General features: G+C 34.1%; 1 protein-coding gene across 3 annotated transcripts; it reads left to right on the top strand.

Annotated features, from left to right (window-relative positions):
* Window positions 1-1,279: 1,279 nt before the first annotated feature.
* On the top strand, window positions 1,280-25,559 carry LOC139816142 (uncharacterized). Of its 3 annotated transcripts, none has more exons than XM_071783505.1 (4): window positions 1,280-1,664; window positions 22,999-23,247; window positions 24,402-24,593; window positions 24,780-25,559. In XM_071783505.1, exons 1-4 carry the CDS (start codon window positions 1,546-1,548, stop codon window positions 24,943-24,945), a joined length of 726 nt encoding a protein of 241 aa, XP_071639606.1. In that variant the 5' UTR covers window positions 1,280-1,545; the 3' UTR covers window positions 24,946-25,559. The 3 variants fall into 3 exon arrangements, with proteins under 3 accessions (XP_071639606.1, XP_071639608.1, XP_071639607.1); XM_071783507.1 differs by lacking the exon at window positions 1,280-1,664 and adding an exon at window positions 14,592-14,739; XM_071783506.1 differs by lacking the exon at window positions 1,280-1,664 and adding an exon at window positions 14,828-15,302.
* The last annotated feature ends 610 nt before the right edge of the window (window positions 25,560-26,169 follow it).

Raw genomic sequence — 26,169 nt, 5'->3', positions numbered from 1 at the left:
TATTAGTTGAAAACCTCGGCCGTGGCGATTTGCATCATTCTATCTTTCTCGTTTATTAGATGTAAACAAGGATAGAATGACAATGGCACGCTCCGCGAACGCACATTTAGAATTACTTATTTCTTGTAAAGTGTCGATAACCTCACTTGATTTTTCGTACACATGCCCCTTATTACTGTATATTTAACATATATCAAATTTAGGTACTTATCTAATACTTGTTCTCACGAAAGGACCACCTTAAGGGAATCCTGCAGTGACTGGCGAACTTCCTCGATGTCGATAATGTCAACCTTTCTAATTTTGTTTTCTCTATATCTGTCTTTGTCTAACGAAATGACATCTGTCCTTTTTTCGATTGCTTGCCATTTTTCGCAAGATCCGGCAACTACTGTTGCTGCTTTTCTTGTCATTTGCATCCGTATTTGCATTACTAAAATAATTTTTCGATGGATCTTTTTTTGTACGCATTGAATCTTACTTCTACTTGCACAATATTATTCCTACATGTTTTCCCAAGGGCAGATGATAAAAATTATGTATGTATAAACTGTGGAATTTTTGTTTTTAAGCAAATATTGTCGTCAGGTGACAGCTGCGTATGTGCCCAAATAAGTAATATTTTTAATTTTTTGGTGTTTTTGATATAAAATCGCGTTTTCTACCTTAGATTTTTGTGCGTACTTTAATTCTAGACCAAAAACTTGCAATTCTGTAAGGTCAATTTTATGACCGAGATATGGCAACCATCAGGACAAATATTTCGAAACGTTGCACCTTACGAGTTACGTTTAAATAAATATTAGTTATTTTTATATGAAACTCGGTAGAAATAACAATAAAATAGTAAAAAATACATATGCAAAACTACAAGAGCTTTTAGGTTTTTTATTTATAAATAAAACCTTAAAATTGTCTATTTTTCAAGCCCATTTTTGAGCGAATACCCCTCTCCCCTCTCCTCTTAAAAATAAATAACTAAATAATTATTAATACAAACAAATTTTTACTAAAAATGTGTAAACCTATCCTACACTGAAATCCTAATAAACTTTCTGCTAGAGTGTTTGAGAAAAGATATACAAATACGGTTTTGAAAGGCCCAGGATGTACCTATTAATAGCTTCTCCGCGCGCGCGTTAATTGTTTCCATCACCGTAAAGATCATTGTGTATGTTATTATTGTCGATTTTTATTGTCTAATCTTTAGTAGTCCATCTATACGAGAGAGCCGAGCCGGTAGCAATAAAATAACCACGACGTAAATCGACTTATCTAATCGATTTTTCTGCTTCACGATCGAGAGGAACGAGCGTACTTCGTCCGAGATTAAAAAGTCAATCGTTGAACGGAGATGAAGTATCCGATGGATATTCAGGAGTTCAACGCGAGTGCCATTTGACAATGAGCCAAAAGCCGGCTTCTCCGTTGACTCGGTTTCTTTTTATACCGTACGGTTTAGCTACGGTATTATTGCGCTATTACTGCCGAGTGTTGGGCATGGTTGGTGCAGTTTGGCGGGGCGGGAAAAGGTAACTCCGGCAAATGAGGCCGTTGTCCACCGGTTCGCTGTACGGTAAGTTGGTCCGCACGTCGGATGAAAATCCGGACAACTACGTCGTGTGTGTACACGTTTGCAGCACAACATCTTGGTTCGCTGCCAGGTATGTACTCTTTGCAGCTTTAACTCGACTCGAATTAATTGTAGCCGCGCCGCCCGGCACCGCGTCGTAAACATTTACCGTCTAGAGCAGCGGAATATGGTATTAATTGCTCGCGTGCTCATCACGAGTATTCGCATCGCGAATTCCACGTGCTTACCGATCGAATACGCGAAAACCTACTAAGACATCTCCTAAGAAATCGAGATAAGCATCGCTAGAACTGTGGATTGATCTGCAGATGACTTTTGCTATCTTTTTAGATCTTCCATTTTTAGGAATAACTAAAGTAAGCTGTACCCTCTTAGGGAAATATGCTCGCGCGCACTTACTCGCTGCTTATCGCATTTTTAATAATAATAATAATAATATAAATAATTGAAATGTTACAAATTATTATTATAAATATATAAATTATTAATATAAATATTATTATTGTACTTTTTGTATCTTGTTCTTGTAATTCTCGCGTTTATATTTTTATTGCGATTATAGCTAACATAATAGGCGCGTAAAATTAAATGACTAATTAAGGAATATAAATTCATAAATATAAGTAAATCTAAATCTCTGAGTCTAAAAAATACTTGAATATCACACTTGACATGTTATCTATGTAGGCAAATAAAAAGACTTTATTTTCGATTGCGTTTATCATTCACACTAGACATCAAAACAATTCTATTTATATTCTATTTGGAAATTTTTCTAGTAGTCTACGCGATATCCAGTGGTGGATCCTGATACCTCGTAATTTTACATCAGATTCTAATTAAATATATCTTGAATATACGATGACAAAGAATAACAATTATACTTTTGATTTTGCGTGCGCCTATGGGGAGGTCACCATACATACGTTTGCGCATTGAACTGCATACCGTAGAACGATTATTTGCAGGCGCAAAAATTATTTCTTGACCATAACAATAACTTCTTCATGTAAATTCTACGATTCGGTCCAACATTCCATCTGTAGCATTTAAAATTCTCGTAATTTATCTTGTCGTATATCGTTTGTATAAAGAATAATCGACATTCTTCATTTTTTTTATTGTTAGAAAATTGCGATTATATTTCTATACAAACGCATCTTATGCACAATCAATTCTCCTTTCTCACTTCTTCATTACTCAGAGAAGATATATGGATGTGTAATATTTTGTATTAACAAAATATACAAACGTATATTAAGTCGCATAAGATTGAATTAGAGAAAGAAAAAGGAGAAAAAAGAGGGAACAAAATAGTTATAAAGTAAGCTTATAAATATAAAGATGGAAAATATTAGTATAAAAGCTAATGCCAAAGAAACAGAACTGAAGTACAAAAGTGAGCATGTGACTAATTAGAAATGTAAATAGATAATAGGTCGACTTGCAGCATTTTGGATTAACTAATCTATTTAGGTCTTAATTTTCTGTCTTTATCTCTTCCATTACTATCAACAATAGCTGAAGTCCGATTTTCTCCCGTATTACATTTTTCCATTAGATAATTTTATCTTACAAACAATCCACTCACAGCTTGTGTAGCAATCCTATTCTATTTTCTCTTCGTAGGGGAATCCAGGGCTTAATGGGAACGCTAAGGGTTTTAAACATATTAAAAATAAATAAATAAACTTGATTTTGCACCAAATTATTCTTTGAAATATTTTCTATAAAAAAAACACAAGTTTTACCGCGAAAAAATAGTTTAAAAAGGACGAAATTATTGTTTTATACATTAAAAAACGTGAGTTTTCCTTATTATGCATTTTTATGCAGGGTATAATGGAATACTTCTAAAACTTGTTCATTAATATTCAAAACTTTTTAAAAATGATTTATTAGAACACACAATATGTATAGGAATGTATTATTAAACTTTTAAGTAATAATAATTATTTATTAATAACGTTTTCTTTATTACAGTATACTTTCTTTAATCAAAATATAAATCAAAATCAAAATTTGGTGCAATAATTTTTGGCATCTATATTGCGCAACATAACATAGGTATTTATTGATAGCGTACAAAAAAACATTTGAAGAACACAAGGCATTATTACCGTATACTAATGCCCCGTTATGCCACGAAATGTACATAAGTTTACTTTAGGTAATATAAATTATCACAGATAATTAATATTTATACAAATACTTTATTAAATTGACAAGAAAAGGTTGTTTAATAACGTAAATGCGCTATTATGGTAATAAAAATAGGGTAATTATGCATAAAAGCGACGTCCTCTCCAATGACCTTGACCTTGACATATGTTGTGAAGGTCACCCTACTGAGTGACCTTCAAAAGGTTTTAACATTTTAGCCGTCAGTCTATTGTTTATTAAAAATTATAAACAAAAAAGTCTAAAAAAATAGCAGTTATTTTGAGTTTTGGAAGGCATAAACGACTAATATAAACGTCTTTTTTTAAAGCAGAGAATACTTTTATTTCGCGAGAAAGTCGTGCTTTACCAAAACACATTTAAAGCAGTAAATTGTTGATAAATTGAAGTCTTTTTGTTAATGCAGTGAATACTTACATAGGTTAGATGACGCGTTTTTAATATTTAACTGTTTAAAGCGCGTAAACCTATGTAGATTAGTGACGCGCTTTAAACAGTTAAATATTAGTAAAGCGCGTCATTTCTCGCAAACAAAAAGACTTCAATTTAAGTAAATTCTTTCTCGCGAAATAAAGCTTTTAAAAAAAAGACGTTATATTAGTCGTTTATGCCTTCCAAAACTCAAAATAGCTGCTATATTTTTTAAACTTTTTTTGTTTATAACTTTTTAATAAACAATTACCGACGGCTAAAACCTTTTGAAGGTCACTCAGTAGGGTGACCTTCACAACATATAGTATGTCAAGGTCAAGATCATCGGAGAGGACGTCGCTTTTATGCATAATTACCAAAAATAGAATTTTATTGTTGCGCTTATCTTATGCAAATGTATCAAAGAAACTGATGCAACTCACAATCAGTCGCGGAGAGCACACCGAACGCATTAAACAATTTATAGTATCTTTCAGCCAAAAATAATATAAAAACTAATAACAATACGCGGTTGGAGCCATCTAAGAGTAATAATTTCCAAACATTTCATCACATGGCAGCATCTCTGTAAAAAGTTATCGACCATATCCTGTTGTGCTCCGTAGTCCGTTATGCTCCAGGTTCCCCTATTTTTTTTGTTTAGATTTTAGAGCAATTTGTTTAGACGTTTTATCTCGAAATACTCATCAGTTATATGAGTGGGATGGGGACTGAGAGTAGGATAATGACGTTATTATACAGGGTGGTAGTTAAGTACTCTAAAAGATTTTAAGGGGTAATTTCTTGCACAAATTCAAGACGAAAACTTCATATGACCAAAACGGCTTTATAGTTTAAAAAATACAGGGTGTTGAAGGACATAAAGACCTGATTTTTTAGGGCCATACATTATTTTTTATTCAATCAGGGACGCACCTAAGGATAAGCGGGTACCCTTTTTTACGAAAAACAAAACTGGTACGCCACTGATTTTTTTAAGTTTGAAATTTTTTTATGATAAATAAGATAAATCAACAGAAAAAAAGATCTCTTTAATATTTTCGATAGAATCATTTTGGAGAAAAAAAAATAAATTTAAGTTCGTAGACTTCTTTTCATTCGTAGACTTTATCTCATCTGCTGATGCTTGGATCCGCCTCTGATTGAATAAAAAATAATATATGGCCCAAAAAGATCAGTCTTCATGTCGTTCAAACATACATAAAGTTTCATCAAAATAACCCGAGTAATTTTCGAAATTTCTGGAAATAAATTTTTCCTTCAACTTTGACACTCTGTATTTTTGAAACTAAAAGACATATCGTCATATAAAATTTTCGTCTTAAATTTGTGTGAGAAATCACCTCTTAAAATCTTTTAAAGTACTTAACTCACCCTGTACATTTACTTAATTTATGAGTAATTTGTCATTGTGTTTGGTGAGCATGTTTGGAAAACAAAGCAATATTTCTTGGCAAAAACTGAAATGATTAACCTCCAATAAAAATATGAACCCAAATAGTTCTTGAATTATGATGCAATGAGAAAAGAAGGGAATCCTATGATAGTTTAAACACACATCTAACTGCACGTATTATCTACGTATAAGATAAAAAAAATATAGCAATTATTCGGTTTTGTGTAAGAGTTTCAGAATCTTAAGATTAATGTATTAATGGATTATACAATATCATTCCAAGTTTCCAATACCATTCCATTTCTTGCATTTTATAAAAAATTACATTATATTTAAATCGCTCAGAATTAATAACCTCGAAATTGATCAAATTATTAAATCGTTTTTATGTATTCTTGGAAAAAGAAATAAATTGAATTCTTTTCTTTTCTTATTGGATCGAAACTCCATCCGAATTTCGCGTCTCTCTCTCTCTCTCTCTCTCTCTCTCTCTCTCTATCTCTCTCTCTCTCTCCACCAAAAACGTTCAACTGAGAAAAGTTATTATCGAGTTCGTACCACCATTAATCTAAGCGCGAAATACTTGATAACATTTTTTCTGCTTCTACACAAAAAACTTTCTTGGATTTAATTGGAACTGATTGTGAAAGATCCAATGAGAGATCGAATTGGAACCTAATCTAATTATTTTTCTACGAAAAAACATTTGGTTGGAGTGTTTATGAGAATTCAGATCAGTAATGTTTTTTTGCGAACATATTTTTGTAAATACTCTATAAATTTATTGGAAATCCCAATCCAAAAAAGAATCGTAGATTCTGGTTCTTGAAATGTTTATGAACATTCAAATCAGTGGCGCAACGTTCTTTTTAAACATTTTGATCTTACAAACATCCTGTCGACGAAGAAGCAACGGAATCTCACAGTGATCGCGATAAAGCTGATAAGAATTAATCGCAATCACGCTTGTCGCGCGGCAACCGATTATCGAGGTGCAGTTGCGTTCGCGCATCTCTTCCTGGATGCCTTCGGCTGATGCTCGGTGTACGCAAACCGGCGCGGGCGCGGCCTCTCACATCCTCTCTAAGCGGAGGGTGGGCTCACCGCATCGGCGCGCAAAATAAGTAAAAACGGGTTTAATTGTTCGTTACTTGCGCGGCTAAACTACTGACGCGACCAGGATTGAGTCCGGCATTATCTTCAATGGACAATTTGATCTCGATTCGCGCGCGGGAAACACCGGAATCACCCGGTCTCCGATCGGTTATTGCGGCCCCATTCAAACGACAATTACGATGCGCAATTAATTGCCGGTGTGCGTGTCTAGCATGTCACGGAAGGTTGATATCGATGCTATATATCTTTTCACGCGGTTGCTTAATATTATACTTTCGACGGTGCACGTACTCCGATTTAATATACTGTTACGATTGCTTGTTTGAAGCATACTCGTTTTACATTTCATTAATATCTCTCTTCTCACTCTCATTCTCTCTCTTTCTCTATCTGTCTGTCTGTCTGTCTGTTCTTGCCATTAATGAATTAGTGCAAACCATTACTTGTACTATTGCAATGTATCTTATCTCAGAAAATTACCACTTTATAATAAACTAGCTTGATATCCCGTGCTTCGCTATGGTATGGGAAGGATTCTATAATTATCCCCCCGAATCTAGATTTGTCCCTTTAGGGGTTGATTAGAACAAAATCCTAAATTATGTTTTTAAGTATTTGTATGGGTAACCTTTGTAAGCAAAAACCAAGTCGATATTTCGGGCTTAAGAGATATTGAGGAATTCGTGAAAACACATTTTACACCTTTTCACCCCGTTAGAGATCGAATTTCTAAAAATCCCTTCTTAGTGGGTATTTACATCATAAAAGGAATATACTCCCCAAATTTCATTTCCCTTGATTTGACGATGATTTCTGATAGTATTTTTTACGCTGAACAAAAAAATTATCCCGGGAAAAAAACCTCTTATTTGTTCATATTAGTTCATATTAGTATAGATATATGATTATATATGATCATACAAGAAATAGAAAATATAATCTTAAACAATATTATATGGCCATATATGAGAATATATAATTATATATAGTCATATATAAGCATATATATAGGGCTGTTACTTTTGACAACTTCAAAGCTTCGAAGCTTTGAAAGAATTCGAAGCTTCGAAGGCAACTTCGAACCTTCGAAACTTCGAAGTTTCGAACAATATATTTGTGCAAATGTCGAATTCATTTAAAGGACGCTAAAAATATTGTAAAAAGAAAAAGAATTAGTCAATATATATACTAAAAAAAATGTGTAATTATTCCTAAATTACAATCTTGAAATATTATAACATGAATTATTACATGTTTAAAATGGAAAAGTTTTAAATAAAAAATTAAGCCGTTCTTATTGAAACATGAAACGGGTTTTCGGAAATATTTCTCGTTCCGAAATTATCAAATAACGCATACTGCGATATTTGTCCTCAATATGCTATAGTTGTTTGAAGTATATTTATCACTTAAAAGATTAATATTGCAATTGGCAATTATATATCTTATTCAAAAATATATATATTTATCAAGAATAGTTGTTGAGTTCAAGAATAGTTATTTATATTTGTTTATCGCAAAATTCGTATGTGTACATATATATAGCGAGAATAGCGCACGTTGGCTAATGTATAGTTTTTAAGAGTGGAGATCACTTTTAAACTTTCAAAAAATCAATTTTTTTAAACGTTGAACATTTTATAATATTTTTAAAATAAAACGCTTGTTACAATTTGAAACATTTACCAAGTTACAATATTTTATTACGTCAGAGATTTAAATTGTGTTATATACTGTCACTGAAACTTTAATCGCGTGTTTTTCGAAATATTTTCGAAAATTCATCAATTAGATGTCCAACACATTTTGCTTTTAATCTATATAAAAATTGTTAAGACAATTAACAATTAACAATTCGTTAACAAAATTATTTTTAAACTAAATAGAAAATTAAAAAAGAACTAAAATAAAAACTAAATAAAACTAAATATTTTTTTGTAAAAAAAAAAAAAGTACATGGCTTTATTGCTCTAATAAAAATTTGTTTTGAAAAATAAAAACATTTGTCGAAACATTCTCAGAGGCCATGCAGCTCCGTTGTGGCGAAACGATATTACCCGCAGTTGAAAAAATTCGCTCTGACGCAACGGATGTCGCGGGAATACATAAATATTTCTTCGCCAACAGAGCCAACTGTGGAAATTTCTTTTCATGTGATTTCCACCATTGAAGGGGATTCATATTAATGTCAATTTGTGGCTCACAAAGATACAGTTGGATCTGCTGAGCTGCCGAAGTTAAATGCGTGTTTTCGGGCTTTTTAAAAAGATAGTCTAGTACGCTATTTGACAAGGTTTGTGACGATTCGGACCCTGTTGGAATAAGAGATGTTGCTTCTAATTCAATCAGTTCTCTAATCGCGGCCCGTTGCAACATTGGTTCAGCCTGGAGATCTTTATGACGAGGATCTAAAAATGATGCTTTTTGACGAACTGATATATTTTCCTGTGACTCCATTTGGAAACGAATTGATAACGCCTCTGGTAACGTGTTTGATACGCCTTCAGCTCCACAAGAAAGATGATTAGCGATCACAGTTTGAATTACTGGACGTATCATTGATGCTGGAGCTCCGGATAGTACCGTAGTTGCAATTTCAAGTGGTTTGAGAACTGGTATTAAATTTTCAAATATACTCCATTCATCTTCATTTATTACTAAATTTTTAGCATGCAAAGGAGTTGTCACGGTTCGATCTCCAAGAACAGCTGTGATAGCGCTACGATTCTCTACAAGTCTTTCAGCCATAAGTAAATCTTTATTCCATCGAGTACGAACACTTTGGATTAATTTCCGTTGAGGTAAGCCTAATTGTTCTTGTTTTTTTGCAAGAGCTTGTGAAGCAATGACGGATTGATGAAAATGGGAAACAATTTTACTTCCTTTAGCAAGCACGATGGAAATATTATCTTCCTTCAACGCATCTCTCACGGCTAAATTTATCGTGTGCGCTGCACAACTAGAGCTGGATCCGACGTTCATCATGCTGTTCACTGCGAGAACAATGTTGCTTGCATTATCATGAACAATGGATACAATTTTGGTGTCAATTTGCCATTCAGCAGCAACATTTTGTAAGCTGTCCGCTAAATTTTCCGTCATTTACGATGTGAGCATTCACATTCATATAACCTTCTTGAGGTCGAGAAGTCCAACAATCCGTGTCCAGAGCAATAAATCTGCACAAATCTAATGTGCATTGGATCTTTGTTTTTACTTCATCTTCAAGAGCACGTAAACGGCGTAGTACTGTTTGACTGCATGGGCACTTGTATCCAGGCTCGATTTCTTTCATAAATGTTTTGAAAGCAGGATTAGAAGAAAAACTAAAAGGCAGTCGGTTAAATGCGATTAATTTAACTAGTGCCCGTGTAATCTACTCGCTGCGTTCCTTGCTAACAGATGTAATCCCACCTGCACGTTTTCGTGGTATAGTGGCCGAATCAGTGGAAGAAGTACTGACGCTTGTATTAGAGAAAGAAGATCCTTCGATTGGGTCATCTGTATCTGTGCTGTATTAAAAATAGTATATTATATACATATACATGTGTGTATAATATATATATACATAGTGTACACAAAAACGTTAAGTAATTAAATTGAAAACTAAATATTAATACCAATACTCACTGTTCTTTATAATCATGTTGTTGTTTTACATGTTTTTGTGATGGCGTTAAATCATGTACTCTTTTTAAATGCTGTACTAAGGTACTTGTAGAATTATGTGTTCGAAGCACTGTATCACATAATTCGCAAGTTGCTGACTGGCCGTTAGGAGCTTTCAAGCAATATTGCCACACCCAGCTCTTCTGCATATTTTCTTAATTTGTGAACTTCTCACACTGCAAACGTATGTCACGATACTGTGATCACGAAATCGCGATACCATATTATTTAGTCGTGTATTCTTTACTCGTGTTGTCCTTGCAATGCTACTGCTATAGCAAACAAATATAAACGTACTAAATGATATGATATCGCGATTTCGTGATCACAGTATCGTGACATACGTTTGCAGTGTGAGAAGTTCACAAATTAAGAAAATATGCAGAAGAGCTGGGTGTGGCAATATTGCTTGAAAGCTCCTGACGGCCAGTCAGCAACTTGCGAATTATGTGATACAGTGCTTCGAACACATAATTCTACAAGTACCTTAGTACAGCATTTAAGAAGAGTACATGATTTAACGCCATCACAAAAACATGTGAAACAACAGCATGATTATAAAGAACAGTGAGTATTGGTATTAATATTTAGTTTTCAATTTAATTACTTAACGTTTTTATGTACACTATGTATATATATATATATTATACACACATGTATATGTATATAATATACTATTTTTAATACAGCACAGATACAGATGACCCAATCGAAGGATCTTCTTTCTCTAATACAAGCGTCAGTACTTCTTCCACTGATTCGGCCACTATACCACGAAAACGTGCACGTGGGATTACATCTGTTAGCAAGGAACGCAGCGAGAAGATTACACGGGCACTAGTTAAATTAATCGCATTTAACCGACTGCTTTTTAGTTTTTCTTCTAGTCCTGCTTTCCAAACATTTATGAAAGAAATCGAGCCTGGATACAAGTGCCCATGCAGTCAAACAGTACTACGCCGTTTATGTGCTCTTGAAGATGAAGTAAAAACCAAGATCCAATGTACATTAGATTTGTGCAAATTTATTGCTCTGGACACGGATTGTTGGACTTCTCGATCTCAAGAAGGTTATATGAATGTGAATGCTCACATCGTAAATAACGTATGGGAGCCACAAATATTCACGTTAAGTATGCAAGAACTTAGCGAAAGGCATACGGCGGAAAATTTAGCTGACAGCTTTCAAAATGTTGCTGCTGAATGGCAAATTGACACCAAAATTGTATCCATTGTTCATGATAATGCAAGCAACATTGTTCTCGCAGTGAACAGCATGATGAACGTCGGATCCAGCTCTAGTTGTGCAGCACACACGATAAATTTAGCCGTGAGAGATGCGTTGAAGGAAGATAATATTTCCATCGTGCTTGCTAAAGGAAGTAAAATTGTTTCCCATTTTCATCATTCCGTCATTGCTTCACAAGCTCTTGCAAAAAAACAAGAACAATTAGGGCTTACCTCAACGAAAATTAATCCAAAGTGTTCGTACTCGATGGAATACAGATTTACTTATGGCTGAAAGACTTGTAGAGAATCGTAGCGCTATCACAGCTGTTCTTGGAGATCGAACCGTGACAACTCCTTTGCATGCTAAAAATTTAGAAATAAATGAAGATGAATGGAGTATGTTTGAAAATTTAATACCAGTTCTCAAACCTCTTGAAATTGCAACTACGGTACTATCCGGAGCTCCAGCATCAATGGTACGTCCAGTAATTCAAACTGTGATCGCTAATCATCTTTCTTGTGGAACTGAAGGCGTATCAAAAACGTTAGCAGAGGCGTTATCAATTCGTTTCCAAATGGAGTCACAGGAAAATATATCAGTTCGTCAAAAAGCATCATTTTTAGATCCTCGTCATAAAGATCTCCAGGCTGAACCAATGTTGCAACGGACCGCGATTAGAGAACTGATTGAACTAGAAGCAACATCTCTTATTCCAACAGGATCCGAATCGTCACAAAGCTTGTCAAATAGCGTACTAGACTATCTTTTTAAAAAGCCCGAAAACACGCATTTAACTTCGGCAGCTCAGCAGATCCAACTGTATCTTTGTGAGCCACAAATTGATATTAATATGGATCCCCTTCAATGGTGGAAATCACATGAAAAGAAATTTCCACAGTTGGCTCTGTTGGCGAAGAAATATTTATGTATTCCCGCGACATCCGTTGCGTCAGAGCGAATTTTTTCAACTGCGGGCAATATCGTTTCGCCACAACGGAGCTGCATGGCCTCTGAGAATGTTTCGACAAATGTTTTTATTTTTCAAAACAAATTTTTATTAGAGTAATAAAGCCATGTACTTTTATTTTTTTGACAAAAAATATTTAGTTTTATTTAGTTTTATTTAGTTTTTATTTTAGTTTTTTTTTAATTTTATATTTAGTTTAAAAATAATTTTGTTAACGAATTGTTAATTGTCTTAACAATTTTTATATAGATTAAAAACAAAATGTGTTGGACACCTAATTGATGAATTTTCGAAAATATTTCGAAAAACACGCAATTAAAGTTTCAGTGAATCTCTGACGCAATAAAATATTGTAACTTGGTAAATGTTTCAAATTGTAACAAGCGTTTTATTTTAAAAATATTATAAAAATGTTCAACCTTTAAAAAAATTGATTTTTTGAAAGTTTAAAAGTGATCTCCACTCTTAAAAACTATACATTAGCCAACGCGCGCTATTCTCGCTATATATATGTACACATACGAATTTTGCGATAAACAAATATAAATAACTATTCTTGAACTCAACAACTATTCTTGATAAATATATATATTTTTGAATAAGATATATAATTGCCAATTGCAATATTAATCTTTTAAGTGATAGATATACTTCAAACAACTATAGCATATTGAGGACAAATATCGCAGTATGCGTTATTTGATAATTTCAGAACGAGAAATATTTCCGAAAACTCGTTTCATGTTTCAATAAGAACGGCTTAATTTTTTATTTAAAACTTTTCCATTTTAAACATGTAATAATTCATGTTATAATATTTCAAGATTGTAATTTAGGAATAATTACACATTTTTTTAGTATATATATTGACTAATTCTTTTTCTTTTTACAATATTTTTAGTGTCCTTTAAATGAATTCGACATTCGCACAAATATATTGTTCGAAGCTTCGAATTCTTCGAAGCTTTAAAGTTTCGAATATCAAAATCCTTCGAAGCAAATTACCAGCCCTAATAATTATATACCCGAGAAAAAATACCTCTTATTTGTTCATATTAGTAAATATATAATTATATATGGTCATATAAGAAATGGAAATATAATCTTGAACAATATTATATGGCTAAATCTCTTTAAGTATAACTTTATATAGTCATATATGATTTTATATACTAGTATATTATCATGTAGGATCATGTAAAATTATATTTATAAGGTTAAAAATAATCATATATGAATATATACTCTATAATGGATCTATCCATATAAATTTGTATAACAAATCGAAAGTAAGAGTCTTTTAATCATCATCGAAAACAAGGCGTGGCGTTCCTGCAGAGTCAAATCTCGATCATGTTTGCATTGTTTATAAAAGCAAAGGATGATCTCTTGTTAATATTGCATAGCACGGTGAGATAAACGATACGCCAGTCGATAATAAGTGACCTCCGGGTTACGACATGATAGGAAGGAACACGTGTAACTCATTTTATAAAGTTATTATTTCTATATTTTTTAAATTTGTGATTCGGTGAGAAATCCCGTTACGGTAATCACGTAGTGTTCCGCTGCTTTAGGCGGGTCTGCCTTTATTGTGGCCAAATTAGCAAAAAACTCGACTAAATTCTAGAAAGATCCGAGTTGACGCAACTATGGCATATCTATAAGTCTGAACTAATCTGTCTAGTTAAAAAAAAAAACATGAACAAAGTAAAATGATATTACTCCGCTGACTATATTACATCTCACTAATCGTTACGTTTGCCCAGTTCTTTCCAGATGTAGCCAGATGAACGAAATTATGTTTTGAAATCGGCTGATACCAGAGATACTCACCTGAAAGTCAGCGTTGTTCACTCGTTGCTTTTCACGCGCGTGTCGTTTAAACTATTCATTTCCCCCTTTGATAAACGTGAGAACGCCCTAATCACGTGGGGAGATTGTTTGTGTCCCTCCCACTGGCGGATGTTGTCTCTATACAATCGCGCGCATTGCTTATATAAAAATCGCAATTGTGCGTTACTATTGCGCACAACCGGCGCGACTATACAAGAGCATTTCGGATTCGACGACGATTCCCGGTCTCTTCTGCCCTGATCGACACCCCCGGCGGCGGCAACGAGGCGATTCCTCGAAACGAGACTTCGTGACGTGGTAAGAGAAGCAGAGCGAACTGTGTGGTAGGGACTTGAAACTAGTAAAAGTTGTTTTGATCTCTTTCGACGGACATATCGCGGAGGTCTCCTGCCGTAGTAACACGGTCGACGTCAACGTGGACGCTTTACGTGCCTCCGTCGTCTTCGACCACTCGAGTCTCCGAGTCCCGTCCATCCAAATCCCGACGGCGCGCGCCGTATATCCGTCGCGAAGACCATCGGGCCACGCCGCCACCTGTCACCTCCCTCGATCCCGTTACCGCAGATATTCCACCGCGTGGAAAACCGATATTCGCATCTTTGAAAATTTCTCGTGCGCATCCTGCGAGAGATTCGGGAGAGGTTCCTCGCGTCGCCGTCGAACGGGACAATAGCAAAATTCGGAAATAATATTTGATCCCGCTCGAGGGGGTTCTCGAGGCTTCATTGCTGTCTTCGCGGAAACGTTACTTCGCGAAAAGAAATTTGCGGATCACAAAGTAGCTCTCACGTTCCTAGCGCGAGGAATCCGCCACGAGGATAGATGAGAAGTATCAATTCCTCGAAAAGGAATTTGAAGGGGTGAGTTTTATTGATCTCTGCCAGATTTGTCGTTACATTTCCGAGTGCCGCGGGAAAATTCTCGTACTTATTTTCTTACAACATCCCCAAAGAAATTTGCGTTCCTATTTTTGCCGTATATTAGAGTGATTGTGATAGTCACTCCAAAAGAGAGGGTTGTCACTCTAATTTGAGTAAATGCGGGCACACACAAAGTAGAAGTGAATTTTTTACTGAAATTTTTAGAATGGCTACTCTACTGGAGTGATACGATCTCACTCTAAAGCTGTTGTGAATCACGATTCACTAAAGATCGACTGATAAATGACCCTAATAGAGTGAAATTTTCTACTCAAAATTGTGACATAACCCACTCCTATAAACACTGATTTACTATTACTACACTGTTGGAAAATTTGTGTTAAATATAACATAAATCACATGTCCAAAACGGTCCACTCAAATTTTTGTGTCAGTTTAACATAATATGGATGTGTTAAATGGTAACATCAATACTATGTTAAAATATTTTAACAGAAAGGAAATGTTATTCTGATTGTAATTTGAGGTTAATTATGTTTACAATTAACATAATTTTTATGTTAAAGTTAAGATTGGAAGATAAAATCAACATTCTTCTTCTGTAAATTTTACTTCTGTTATAAAGTAAAATCAACATTTTTTTCCTGTAAATTTTAACAAATTTAATTAATACGTTTAAATTGTGTTACTTTAACATATTTTTTAAATTATTTTAATAATTTTACATTTTAAATTTGTAAAGTTCAATTAACATAGAAAGCATATGTTAAATCTACACACGTATGTGTTGATTATTTTACACAAAAATTTTAACAAGGACCTTTTTTAACACAACTATATACAAACATTTTCCAACAGTGTAGACTGCGTTCCAAAATTCAACCTTGGTAACTAAAATCTATAGTTTACGTCACGTACTCTATATAGCATTTTAGTTACCGAGGTTAAATTTTGGAACGCAGCCACTCGTAAAAAGTGCCCTTTCACTCAAAGTACGATTTCACTCCGACTTATAGAGCGCAATTTTACTCTTTCTTAGAGTGGCGAATCACTCGAAGGGCACAGACACAATTTTCAATTTTCGTTACACTTGCATTTCATTCGTTTTGAGTAACATTTCACTTTTCGACTTTTAGAGAGTACTAGTACAATTTTAACACGTTAATTTTAACTGGTACTCTTCGACAGCTTTGAAAAGGTTCGGAGCTTCGAAAAATATATTTGCGACATAAGACATAAGCGATATATAATTGCAACATTAGAAATTTTATTCAGATTTTGTCATATAATTTTATAAATATGTACCTATTGCAATACTATTACTATTATATTAAATTAATAATTACATAATTTTAATTCTTAGCTTTGAAGTTTGAATATCTCGAAGCCTTCGAAGCAAATCAGCAGCCCTAACTTCAACTGTTGACTGCCAGAGTTACCAATTAGATAATTTCGTTCTCGACGTTATCTTTATAACAGCATGTTTTTCAATGTGTTACTTAATTATATTTATTCGTCATTAAAACTCACAATAAAATTCTTATTTTTCCTTATAAAAATAGAATCGGTGAATAGCTGGTGAATAGCATCCATTTATAGATCGCCCACCAAGAGTCAACTCATATTTGGCAATCATTAACGTATTAAATTATCCAAACATATCCAAATGAATAGATCGTGGTTATGACGAAGTTATAATAGATTATGCATTCAACAGCTCATTATCCACTCGCGAAAAAATTATTCGGCATTCTCGCGAATAGGAGAGCGCATATCCTTTTCTACTCTTAATCAAAGAAAAATCGAGGTTTCGCGGAAATTGAGTTTCAACATCTGAAACGCTCGTCGATAAGTTCGGTGGCGATTTTTTAGGAACATTCATTAATCAACGAGTATTATGCGTAAAGGGGAGGGGGGAGGGTGCTTATAAGTACTGTAGCAAACAGTGATAATCCCCATTGTTCCTTTCGCAAGACTAGGCTGGACCCGTTGGATTATCGTTGGTATTATTGCGTTTTCCTAATTCTCTTTCTATCTTTAGTTATTTATATATTTTTGTCATTTTATATGTTTTTCATCCTATATATAGAGAGCTGTGAAGGGATTGCTTCTTTGAGCGATGCCGCAGGTTCAATCAAATCAACTTGGTTAAGAATGTTAAAGCACTGCATTTAAAAATAGTTGATTGTTAAATATCAAGTTATTTGTTAGAGAAAAAATTCAATGTACCAAATATCTAATTGGTAACATTAATAATTAAAGAAGCGATCCCTTAATTGCTTTCAATAGCACGACGGTTTATATGTAAGAGCTCATTTTCTCTTTAACGAGATTTCTTTTATTTTATATATTATATGCATATACTTATTAAATTATATATTTATTTCCTTGATATTCTTTAATCTTATACGTATATTCTTATCTTAGACGATTTTTGCGACTTAAATTTCGGTAAGGGTTATCAGTATATACGATAAAAATTTACACGTGTGATAGATAGGAAAATTTGGACATGGCATAATCTACACGCTAAGATAAATATTTATTACTAGTTACGAAATCGTGCTTCACTGATTACGGTTTCCTTTACGATATACATTACGATAATAGGGATATATTCTCAGTTAATTAGTCCTGTTTTTTTGCGCTCTCGGTAGTAACAAGTATATAAAGTCGACATCCGATCCGTCGGCGTCGAGAAGGCGTAAAAGCCCCTCACAGCATGCGTTCCCACTGTGAAATCTTTGAGTGAAGTTTAGGTAAGGGCATGTGCGTAATATATCTGTGCACGATTGTGTACATAGCGCAGAGTATATACGTATGTGTATACAGTGTGGAGAGTGACGAATCGCTGTCAGATGTTAGGGCGATTAAACACTGACAATGCCTCGTGTGGCATACGCTCTGTCGAGCGGTCTACTTAGATAGCGCGGCCGACAGCGGCCAGTAGCGGGATTCTGTAACTCCTTATGAAGGATTGCTCAAATCAATATGATAAGAATTAGTTTAAAAATTTAGGAGGATATTCGTTTATATATAGAAATCTTGAATTATTGAAGTTATACTCTTATACACGGGCGACATAGCAAAAATATTGACAACTGTAATGTAACTCTCAAAGGCATATTAAAAATAAAATTGTAAAAATAAAACAGCTTATTGTAGCTGTTTCGCGTAAAGCTATCGAGCACGCTACGGAGGGCGTGCATTTCAGTCGGGCAACGTCGAATTTGAGTCGGCCCTGATAAATGGGCGGATTGGAATTGCGTGAATTTTTCATTTTCATTCATTTACAAATTACGAGTATCTTAAAGAGGTTCGATCATTACTTGTGAGTCAAAAATGCGACTGAAATAAATGTCATTACAGCGATCCCGAATTATATGCAATATTAGTATAATGAATTGTGGATGCTACTTACGTGCTATATTCTTCGTCAATTTATTAATGTATAGAATATTAATAAATATATGTCGGGGTATGAGAGCGTCAACGACCGGGAATCGCTTATTCTACGCCGGGACCTGAACTTTGTGACGATAAAGCCTTCAATCCACACGGTAAAGTCCGATTTTTAAAGTCTTTAACAATCCTTGATGTTTCATCTATCAAATGTTAATTTTTCAAAATCCTAAGATGGCTAAGTACTAAACCAGTAATAATCTACCTCATTATTTTCACTTCATTATTTTTACATAAAAAAATTTCTGTGTGTAGTTTAAATACTAAATAAAAATAGCACTAATTTTCAAAACAATCAATTTATTATTTTTTTCAAAAAAAAAAATCGCAAAATTTAAACGCGATTTAAGTCATTTACTTGACCCTCCCTCCTTATTATCTTAGGTGAAGAAATAAACCTTATTGTAAGATATATATCAATCCGAATATATTTAGAGAAAGGAAAAAGACGGATTTTTCCATTATTGATATGGTCAAGGGATTAATTCGTTACTATCGGATGAGAGATATGTCTTCTGTAAGAAAAAATAATAGGGAAACTAATAAATACATATAACTTTAATAATTAATTACTCGACAATTATGCAGACAATTGTCTTCAACTTTGGCACAGACGACAGATTTCCGTAGACGAATATCCTCTATAAATTTGAACTAATTTTTAACATATTGATTTGAGCAACCATTGCATCCTCCTATTGCACGACAGTCGTTACGCCGGGGTAGTGTTTAAAAACGTCACCCGAGTGCACACGAGCACGAGTATACTACCTTCTCTTTCTGATAGAAATCTCAGCGAGTTAGAAGGAGAAGGGAGTATACCCGTGTATACCCGGGGGCCGGGTGACGTTTTTAGAACGCAACTTGATGGATTTCCAGCAAGCGACACAAGTCGACACAAGTGTCGTTTTTGTTACTCGTTGTAGAAAGAAAATAGAACGACGTTTGTGTCGACTTGTGTCGCTTGCTGGAAAGCTCCCATTAAATATATTGTTGCGCTCACACGCGTCGCTCGTTCACACACACACGCTCACACTCCCGACGCTCGCGGAAATAAGGAAACACTGCGGTGATTAAGGAGAACAAACTTAATGTTTATTAAAAACTCGCGATACAGAGGAGCGTGGACCACGTCCGCACGGTCCAGCAGCTCGAGACAAAATCTATCAGCTGTTTCATTAAATCAATAAAATCAATAACTGGCTCGTTACTAAGAACAGGCTACATTCGACTTTCCGTTGCACGCTTCAGCTCGGTGTCGGAAAGGTATACCGGGCGGCATGCACGTAACAATATATATGGTAAAAAAACTGCGTAACAAAACTGTCATTAAGAAGTTACGAGTCCCGTCACCATCCTGTTGATTAGGCTGTATCAATAGGCCTATTCTCTCTAGCTGAACTTCTTTCACGGTTCATATATTTTTCTTTTCACATTGGAGAGAAAAAGAGAAAAAATGAACTATGCAAGAATTCAGCTAAATGAACAGACCTACCAGAGTTGGAAAATTTGTGTTAAATATAACATAAATCACATGTATTTAATTATAATTATAATATCTCACTTAAGAAGGACCAAATTATGGTCGAAACGTTGTGAGTCAGAATAAATGTAAACTGGCCAGTTGGGTCGCTTAATTTTGGATTTTATTACTATAAAAATGTGTTATATACGAGTATAAGCAAGAAGGAAGTGTTAGAGTCAGAGGGTCCCCACTAGTCCATTCGATCGTCGATGTCAAGCAACGTTGAGCGCAGTTACTACTCGGATAGGTGACTGGGATAATTTCCAGTCAAATATAATAAAAACTGATTAAACATAGTTTGAAAACGCTATAAAAATTAAGAACCAGATGCTTTTAATGGCATTTTATGATTAAACTCAGCTAGAACCAATGAACCCGTAGCTTTGGAACTTTTGTCCAGGAATGAAAATTCTACGGATGACAAATTTTCAATATTAGGACCGTCTGCTTTGGAACTCATGTCCAGAAGTGAAAGTTACAGACCTTTAACATCAGCGCTGACGTCAAATTTTGTATCGAGAAAATAATGGCTCGAGATACGCATGTGATCTGGACATTATGAGAACGATATATCTTTTCACGGATACCGTAGCGAAGCACGTAGAGAAGCACGGTATCTGTGAAACACGTTTTACCCCTTTTCATCCCGTTAGGGGTCGAATTTCGAAAAATCCCTTCTTAGTGGGTGGTTACGTCATGAGAGGAATACACTACCCGAATTTCATGTTTCTAGGTTCAGGGGTTTGGGCTGGGCGTTGATGAGTCAGTCAGGACATTTGTCTTTATATATATATAGATTAACACCTATAAGTATTTATTAATATCTATAGAAATCCCTGTAAAACTCCTTAAAAATTATGGTTTCCGTTAAAACATTGACTTCAATGAAAGCGATAGGATTGAATAGAGAAATTCGCATTAAACCCGATGTAAACGCTTAGAATTATATTCGTTCCACGGTGATAATTTCCAATTATACATTTTAAATTCCGGTTCAATATGGTTCAAAAACGCTAATAAAAACAATAAAAACTGTTAAGATTTTGATTGCTATTTTACGATTGAGCGTAATCGGAACCAATATAGACATATTAAAACATATAGGGTGGAATGTGAATATTTCTATCAAATCTGATTAAAAAACCATAGAAACTTATTTATACTATCGGCATAAGTTCCAGTTTAATAAAGTACAACCTATTTGAGAGTAATTAATGGTTTTAATAGAGCTTTTTCAGCAGGGAGTCCTTATAATGTGTACGGTCATGTTGGTGTGTGCCTGTGTGTGTGCGTGCGTGTGTGCATGTTCAAAACATAACGAAAAACAAAGTCGACTCCTGGCGAAGGTATCGCGATTTCTGCGCGGCAGCGAACGTATTAAGCGTGTATGTTTGTGGCAATTTGATATGTTCTGTGTATATGGACGTAGATATACATATGTAGTTTCGATGAATATCAGGTATATTGCTTTTACTCAAACCACAACTATTTCGATTAAGAAAAGTTAATTAATGTCCGTAATATTAAGGCAGTTACTTTGTCTAAAGTTAATAATTCACTTATTTTTAAACGTTAACTGGAAACGCTTAAGTCTCAGATTTGTACGATTCCCAAAGAGTCAAGAATTCACATACTCGATTAAGTCATAATCTAATATTCGTACTCTCGAAGATTTTCGAAAGGGAGCTAAAGTTCGCATTATTTTGTATGTTTATACGTTTGTGATAGAAAACTGATAGCCATTTTTAATTTTTTCTTTATTCATTTTCCCCTGATTTTGTGAGGGGTCCTTTAATTCACAATCAACTCGATCCTAGAATACAAATAATAATGTAAATGTAAAATATAAGAATCTTTCATTAAAATCGTCTAACAATTTGCAAGAGTGAATCGCACCGTTTGCTTAAAGATAAGTTTAATACAATTACGAAACTAAGGCGTTCTAATGCGCTCCTTTAATGCACCTGGAGAGGACCGGAGCAATTTTCCGGTCTACATAATTGCGATCTTCATTTAATACCATCGCGCGCGAGGCATTATCTTTCAACGTATAGTTTGCAATAATAATTCTGCATTACAGTAAAAACGACAGGATGCGTAATGAAAGGGAGGCGCGCGCTTATAAAATAGACAGGATATAATGAAAATGGCAAAGGGAACTCCCTTCCCTCTCGTAAAACTGTCGAGTCGTTTTTGTGATCGATGGACAAAGGATCACTTTGTTTTCTGGATACTTCCTTCGTTTTCAATTCTGCGCGTATACTACTTTGCGCGTGATAACGCGCGCAGTTATCGTTGTTAAGAGTTCTATTTCTATTCTAGCCCTCAGCTTCGTTATTATATTATCCGAACAAGCGCGCGCGTCAACGTTTAGATGCTGGAATTAATAATCCATTATAATGCGTTAGGTATTTATACGTGACACACAATATTCGCCCGCCGGCGAATATTCGAGAGATAGATTTTGTTTCTCTTCGAGAAATTGCTCGTCTCTATATAATGAACTGAGATTGTAAACTGTGTAACAATTATACAAATTAACTGGAAATATTGCGCATCACTTATTAGAATAAACCGAAAGATTTAATCTACCGATATCTCAAATTCTTGCATTCAATTTAAATTAAGAAAATTTTTTATTTATTTATGATAAATCATGGTAGAATATTTGTGTATGTTATTTTTCAGTTTTATTGCAACGTGCATTTGCGTGCCTAAAGGACTTCCAACAATCATGTGGGGCGCATTGGAATCGTTTTTATTTCTCTTTACGTTGAAATCATGCATCGCCGTGGGAAACGCGTATCCGACTACCGGCTCAGACGTAGAGCCTGCGAAAAATAATATAATGAATCTCATAAACGACGCAACCGCATCTGCAGTTACATCGTATTCGTGTGTTTATATACCATCGAATTTAGATTTATGTAGATTTGGGTAAGTCACAGAATATAATAGAGAATTATCATGCATGATATTACCGTTCATACTTTTCAATTTTGTAAGTGCATCGATGAATTTTACTTTTCTTTCGTTCTTGCTGTAAAACTTTTATCAAAAGAAGTATTACCATCAATTATATTTTTTTAAATTAAGTTTGAAGAAAGAGTATGAAATCTTATGTTTGTGTTTTAAGCAAAAACATTAAAATTGTTTAATATTGTATATCAAAAGATTATTAAAGTATAAGTATTAAAGGCAGACGATTAACGAATCAATTGAGAAAATAATAAGCATAGAGCCGCAACATGGTGTTAGCGTTGATAATTTTGTATTTGTGTTAAAATAAATTACAAACATTTCGATCTGTTACAAGACCATCCTCAGTATAAAAAATAGTCAAACGGTTAAAATAATTAAGACATATTACGCATGGTTACAGGTAAATAATTCGAAATCACGCAAATTGGTAAAACCGCTGTGTTGTAAAGTTGACAATAATGACCTGTGCTTATTTTACTGTGAGTCATGTTGTAGAATAAGCCTTTGGTGTGTTATACAAAAAAAATCTGAGAATCATCTGTCATAGGCCCCTATTCTGTAAACGTTGACGATATCGTTACGTGCTTTGCGCAGCATTTTTGTGGTATATTATATCTGTGCAAAGCACGTAATGATGTCGTTAACCGTTTACAGAATAGGCCTCTAAGTAACATGTCGCAGTCAAAATGACATAATTTTGACATCATATTGGCCAAAAAATGACGTAATATTAGGTCAACATGACGTCAAAATGATGTCATTTCGACTGTGATGTGTTACTTGGGTGGTCTTAATTATTTTTTATTTATACGTTTGACTATTTTTTGTATACTGAGAATGTGGTCTTGTAACAGACCAAAACGTTTGTAGTTCATTTTAACACAAATACCAAATTATCAACGCTAACACCATGTTGCGGCTCTATGCTCATTATTTTCTAAATTATTAAAGTAATTATTAAAGTAAAAAATTAATGACAAATAATGATCTCTAATTTATTTCTCATTAAAAGAAACTTTATTGCAAATTTATTAAAACTTTATCGTTAGAAGGAATTACACACTTTTTGGAAATATGATGTATTTAAATCCAGAAAATTTTGATTTCAGTTCTAAATCCACAGAAAATCTCTGGGATCCAAAGCAAAAACTGTCAGTAAATAAAAAGCGCAAGTTATTGGAGAATAATAAAATGTATTTTACGTCACGCCCATCGATGCGTGTCCCAGGAACGAAAAAGTTTCAAAGTCAACCATTCGTAAAAACTATAATATATGAGATACAAACTTGCGCACCGCCAAGGTAAAAATGCAGCGAATGAGTTTTTATATAAGAATAGCTATTTTTATAAATAATTACGTTTTGTGTATTTTAATAATAACGCAAAAAATTAATGCAGTGATGTAATCAACTTACGTGGCGTTTACGAGAAGGCGCAAAAAAAAGACTATATTGCATTGGTAAAAAGATGTTTGTTCCATTTTGCAGATTGCCATTTGTTCTACCTTGGTGCACCGACGAAGATCTCACCGATAAGAAGAGCGAGATCCACAAGCTTTATCCCTTCATGATAAACGGCTTTCCGAAAGGAACATACGAATTTCCTACGATGTTGCCTTCAAAGGAACTCGAACGAAATCAGCATAATTTGTAACGCACACTGTGTTGTGTGAATTAATTGACGCATTTAAACGGCTATTATAACAGTGTCTAAAGCTTGACGATATTATAAAAAATATACTTATTGAATTTCATAATTTTTTACTTTTATTAACTAGTACTCCATTGACAAATCTATTAATGTGGGTGAGTCAAAAGGAATAAAAAAAAATAACGTAAACAATACAAAATTTAGTACAAGAATTAGATATATAAGAAAAAGCGCGCATATATATAAAAGAAAAGCGCATACATAAAAAAAGCATATATTTCGCAAAGATTGACGTTTGTAAAAATATGTTGACAGACTTGCACGTATACAACTCAATAGAAGACTGCAAAGTGAGATATAGATAAAAATGAAAAATTCTTTAGCATTAAGCAGTGAGCAATTGTTTAGCAATAGACTGTAGTAAATAATAAAAGTGATACAATAATGTGATCGTTGCCTCTGCCGTCGTTTAACATAACAATACTTTTGATAGCAATATTGCACATCAAATTGTGTGACTGTAATAAAATAATCTTGTAATAAAATAATCCTAATGTAAAATTATCCTACGTCATCATCATACAAAAAATTGGGAAATATAGAGCTAACTATCTTAATACCATTGTTGTTTTTTCATACCTTACTAATTGATGCCGTATTAAAAAAATATATATATATGTATATAATTATATATTTTTTTTAATATTGAATATATATATATTTTTTTTACTATAAAAATGTATGCCCCGAATATTTTGTAGCAAGAATCGTACGTACAATCGTTGTGTTCTAAACTATCTTTTAATTTCATAACGTAACCGAAAATAATAGTAATAAAAGAATGAGTGCGTAACGTATTTAAAAGTAATATCGGAATACGATATGAGATATTGGAAACTTTATGGGAAACAATGTCGAGGGAAGCAGATTGACTACGGAATTCGCGGTGATCTGTGGTGCGCACCACGACCAAGAAAAAAGAAAAAACACACATCGGATAGTCCTGAAAAATATAAGGCCATTTTTACGTTCACAAGAGAGTCGATGAAGGCGAGAATGACCGACGATGCGCAATAAAGGAAACGTGAGATATCCTACGGTGCATCCCTGATTCGAGAGCACGAAAGCATCGCCGTTATAAACGACACACGTGCTAAGAAAATCGCCGTTACATAAAGCACCGAACGTGGCAGGAATTTTGACAAATGTAACAAAACAGTATTACTG

The sequence above is a fragment of the Temnothorax longispinosus genome, chromosome 7 (genome assembly GCF_030848805.1).
Source record: "Temnothorax longispinosus isolate EJ_2023e chromosome 7, Tlon_JGU_v1, whole genome shotgun sequence".
NCBI classification, from domain to species: Eukaryota; Metazoa; Arthropoda; class Insecta; order Hymenoptera; family Formicidae; genus Temnothorax; species Temnothorax longispinosus.
Note: the sequence above shows the minus strand (reverse complement) of the source record. Positions and strands in the feature narration are given on the sequence as shown.

Excerpts from the sequence above, each read along its gene's own strand:
- LOC139816142 (XM_071783505.1), top strand. The coding sequence starts at position 1,546 with ATGAGGCCGTTGTCCACCGGTTCGCTGTACGGTAAGTTGGTCCGCACG. Across the intron at positions 1,665-22,998 it reads ACATCTTGGTTCGCTGCCAG|TTTTATTGCAACGTGCATTT; the intron begins GTATGTACTCTT and ends GTTATTTTTCAG. Across the intron at positions 24,594-24,779 it reads CAAACTTGCGCACCGCCAAG|ATTGCCATTTGTTCTACCTT; the intron begins GTAAAAATGCAG and ends TCCATTTTGCAG.